This window comes from Frankliniella occidentalis, unplaced genomic scaffold (assembly GCF_000697945.3).
Source record: "Frankliniella occidentalis isolate FOCC.00 unplaced genomic scaffold, Focc_3.1 Scaffold199, whole genome shotgun sequence".
NCBI lineage: Eukaryota > Metazoa > Arthropoda > Insecta > Thysanoptera > Thripidae > Frankliniella > Frankliniella occidentalis.
Genome location: NW_026267325.1, coordinates 226,327 through 230,841, shown reverse-complemented (window position 1 = coordinate 230,841; position 4,515 = coordinate 226,327). Strand labels below are relative to the sequence as shown.

Sequence of the window (4,515 nt, the reverse complement as noted above, 5' to 3'; positions counted from 1 at the left end):
CTAACGTACCGACAGGTGGCGCTGGTCTACATACATCTCTGGCAGACCCCTGGTGGGTATGCAACCCTTACAACCTAGGTGTTCGGCGGGACACCACACTATTCCTTCTGAGTGTGGGGCTCTAGTCAGTTTGCACCCAATAGCTCATTGGAGTGTCTGCCTGGCCTGAAACTGTTGCAAAAGATTTGTGATCAGTGATCCAGATGCGCTCACCTTGTGAAAGCTCTGGTAAAGGACGAGCCTTGAGGCGGGCGTTGAATATGCAAGTTCTTGCTTTGCCTGCCGCTCTTTCCTTTGACTCTTAAACTTCTCTAGGGAAGGCCAGACCGGCAGTAACTTCTCCTCTAGTTAGGGCAATGTGGTACGGAGACTTTGCCCCATTTACAATTGGCTAGGGCTGAGGCCTTCTTCCATAGGTGCAAAATCTTCTTGAACTCTTTCACTGCTGCCTCTGCTTTTCCATTGCTCCATGGTGCTTTGGGACTGCTAGTCACGTGCTGGAAACCACAGATGGAGGCAAAATTACTAAAAGCAAATGAGTTGAAAGGTGGACCATTATCTGACGTAACTACAGCTGGAATTCCATGTCGGCCAAAAATTTCAATTAGCTTATGGATGACATCTTCTGCGGATGTAGAGGTTGTTTCTGCTACTTCAATGTATGCTGAGAAATAATAATCCACTACCACGATAAATTTGCGTCTGCCCCTCTCAGCAAAATCCATTCCGACTGTGTGCCACGGTCGCTCAGGCATTTCAGAGGAAACCAGCGGTTCTGGTGCATTCTTCCTGTGCATTTTACAAATTGTACAGTTATCAAAGTATTCGGCAATTACTTTGCTAATACCTGGCCACCAGACCGTGTCGTGGGCTCGTCCTCTGCACTTGTTGGCGCCTAGGTGCCCTTGGTGTAGCTCCACCATGATTGACTTCTGCATTTCCACTGGAATAAAAAACCGTTTGGGATACATTACTGTTCCTTTCAGGATGTTGAGCATACCGCTATACTGGTGGAATGGTTTAAGTTCGACAGGAAGCTGCTGGGGGTCCTCTGGCCATCCACGGAGAATTGCTTCACGGAGCAGTTTGCATGTGGAGTTTCTGTCTTGAGCTTCTTTGATGGAATTCCACATTTTGGCTGATGAAGGGATTTCAGCAGCCGCTGCTTCCTCGAGCTTGATTTCAGAAATGATATCAGGTGCACCCGCGTTCCTGTCAGAAGGCATTCTAGACAGAGTATCAGCAGCATGCATAGTTTTACCAGGTACATGGTGTATGACATATCGGAATGGCACTAATCTCATACGAAATCTCTGGAGGCGTGTGGAAAGCTCACTGATGGGTTTGTATCTTTAAATTGAAAGCAAAGGTTTGTGGTCTGTGCACATACACAGTTTAAATTTTGGAAGACCAATTAGGTATGCCCCTAGCTTTTCGCATGCCCAAGTTGCAGCTAGTGCTTCTTTTTCAATTTGGGCATACCTCGACTCTACTACATCTGAGAGTACTTAAGAAACGAAAGGAACTGGTTTCCACTCACCCATTCGTTGTTGCCGAAGACAACCTAGGCCATATCCTGATGCATCTGCTGTGACTCGTGTGGGGAGTTTGGGATTAAACAGCGCCAGAGATTGAGCTGATGACAGTGCTTTCCTAGCCTCTTCAAAACTCTTTAGTTGTGCTGCTGTCCACTTCATTTCTTCTCCCCTGCCAACAAATCATTAATTGGTTTGAGTAACTGCGATGAACTTGGTACAAACTTTAAATGGTGTCTTGCACTAGAGAGAAAGGACCTGACGGCTGTCTCGTCCTTTGGGATAGGCATATCAAGGACATCCTGTATCTTTGCTTCTCCAGGCTTTATGCCAGCTGCAGAGACACGTTGACCCAGGAAGCTGCACTCTGTAACTCAAAATTGACATTTATTTTTGTTGAGAGTAATGCCTGCTGCCTTGTATGTTTGGAGAACTTTAAGCAGACGCTGGTCGTGCTCCTCTCTGTCTCTGCCCCGTACTAGATCATCGTCAACATGGTTAATTTCACCTGCCAGTCCCTGCAGTGCTCTGACTTTTCTACTTTTGTACAGATTTTAATCCCATAGGCATCCTTTTCCATTGGAATCGACTAAAAGGAGTGATGAATGTGGTAAGGTGCCTACACTCTGGCTTTAATTGGACTTGCCAATAGACCCACTTTGCATCCAGCTTGCTAAATAGTTAAGCTCTTCTTTCATGGTTCCATAGTTGCACCGTTCCCCCATGCTATACAATTCAGCAATGACACCATTCACTGGTTCCCCGGCCTGTTGACATCTTTGGTTAAACCTTGCTCTCTCGTAGACGACGTTGATTTTACCCCCGAAGGGTATGGTGAACTTTTTGATAAGGGTACCGACGCAGTCGTTCTTCTCTGGTGGGATGAACTCTAAGGATTTCATGATGTCTTCAGCTTTGTCCCCCATGAGGTAAATGAGAAAATCGAGTTGCCCTTCTGCATCGTACTTATCGAGCCCTGACAGACGACGGAACCGTTGAAAACGCCGGCTCCATGATGGCCAATCCGACGGTGTCCAGTCCTATGGGTCCGGGTCGGGGTCGGGTGGCATTGCAAGGGCAGTTCAACAGTTGCTTTGCAGACTTTACTCAAGCATTGACCAGTAGCAGCAATCATCTCATCTGTACACAGGCTTACGCGAGTGGTTGGCCCCCTCGTCTTCGACGCTCTGCAAGAGAGCACCGAGCTCCTCAAAGATGTGGACATGACTAGTCACCAATTGCGATAATTTTTCTCATTTAATGTACACCTGTATTTTTTTTTATTTTTTTTTTTGATGTTCTGTAAAAAGTTTAGTGGTTGTTTCCAGCATCGACTTGTACATTTTCCTGTATGCCCTTGTGTATATTATCTTAACTGTTCATTTTCTCATTCTGTTTTTAAGCAAAATGTCTTCTTTTTGTCCCTCTCTTTTCGGGGAGGGTGGTGGAATGTGGTACAGCCATACTATTTCATTTCAAATAGTTATATTTCCCGCGCGGCCGCTAGGAGCACTGTGCTCACCTCTACCCAGTTCTTGTCTGTTTTCTGTCCTGTCGCCCTTCCGGCTCCGTTGTTAGTCAGTTCGTCTCCTGATGTGTGTTAGTCGTGTGTCGACTTAAGATATTATGCGTGTGTTGCCATTACCTGACTGTGTGTCATTATTTATATCGGTGTGTCCGTAGTCGAAATTCTGTGTCAGAGACAATTTTACTTTGGTTTAGTGTCACTTTTTCCCTGTGTTTTGTGTGCCTTGTCGTTATTTTGGACTTCATTAAACAAAGTCAGCTGGAACTTATAGACCATCCTTTCACACATCCCTGGACGTCTCTTTGAACTATCGTGCCACCACAGAAATGAATTTGGAAAATTATCTGCAGTCACATTGTGTGATTCAAATTGATTTAAATATGGATGGGCTGCCACTGTCAAAAGATTAAAAAAAAAAAAAAATGGCCTATACTAGGAAAATTGGTGGGGTCAGAAGATGATCCATTCATCATTGGCATTTACTGTAGAAACAAGGATCCAAGTGACATTGATTTATATTTGGGTGAGCTTGTTGTCGAGCTATCAGACCTCATGAACAACGGTTATAATTAGAACCGTCAAAACTATCCCTTCAAAATAAGAAACTGTATACTTTATGCACCTGCTCGATCGCTTCTCAAGTGTTCCATAGGACACGGGGGATATGGAGCATGAGAGAAGTGCAATGTGCATGGTGATTACGCAGCAGGCAGGGTCCATTTTGCTGATGTTGGGCCTGAGGTCACTGCCCGAACTGATCAGACTATTACAGATGGAGACGATCGACTTCACCATTCTGGCCGCTCCCCTCTCTTGTTGATTGAGCCTATTGAGATTGGGCTTGTATCCGAGTCCCGTTTGGACACTATGCATCTTTTGTATAAAGGAGTCTTCAGCTGTGTACTTGATGCAATTCTTACATGGAAGGGGCCGTGGAACATGCCTCTTAATTCGATTCAGGAAATATCACAGCAACTTTATTGGAAGTCATCGTGTCCCAGTGATTTCAATAGAAAGCCTAGACAGCTCGAAGTCTGGTGCAAGTACAAGGCAACAGAATTGAGGCGATTACTCTTGTATGATGCTGTGGTTGCATTTCATGGCAAGTTTCATGAAAATGGGTACAAATTATTACTACTCCTTCATTGTGCTGTTTATATTCTTGCCAGTCCATATCTGTTGCCTCGACTCTGTGATAATGGTGAAATCTTTTTGAGGACATTTGTGGAGTATTCTGCTCAAATATTTGGTCCCCACTTTTTCAGCTACGATGTCCTTGCTGATGAGTGTACGGCACATCGGACTCTGGAGGAATTCAGTGCTTTTCCATATGAAAATGCCCTTAAAAGTTTAAAAGAAACACTTCGTTCTAGTTTCTTGCCTTTAGAGCAAATTGTGAAGAGGGATTCTGAAAGAGCACAGCAACCAAGAGGTTGAAAGATAGGGGGAGGG

The 4,515-nt window shown here is 44.9% G+C and overlaps 1 protein-coding gene across 1 annotated transcript; it reads right to left on the bottom strand.

Moving 5' to 3' along the window:
- Positions 1–344: 344 nt before the first annotated feature.
- On the bottom strand, positions 345–1,226 carry LOC113214139 (uncharacterized protein K02A2.6-like). The gene has a single exon (XM_026433417.1). The coding sequence runs from the start codon at positions 1,224–1,226 to the stop codon at positions 345–347; it is 882 nt and encodes a 293-aa protein (XP_026289202.1).
- Between the last annotated feature and the right edge of the window lie 3,289 nt (positions 1,227–4,515).

Excerpts from the sequence above, each read along its gene's own strand:
- LOC113214139 (XM_026433417.1), bottom strand. The coding sequence starts at position 1,226 with ATGCCTTCTGACAGGAACGCGGGTGCACCTGATATCATTTCTGAAATC.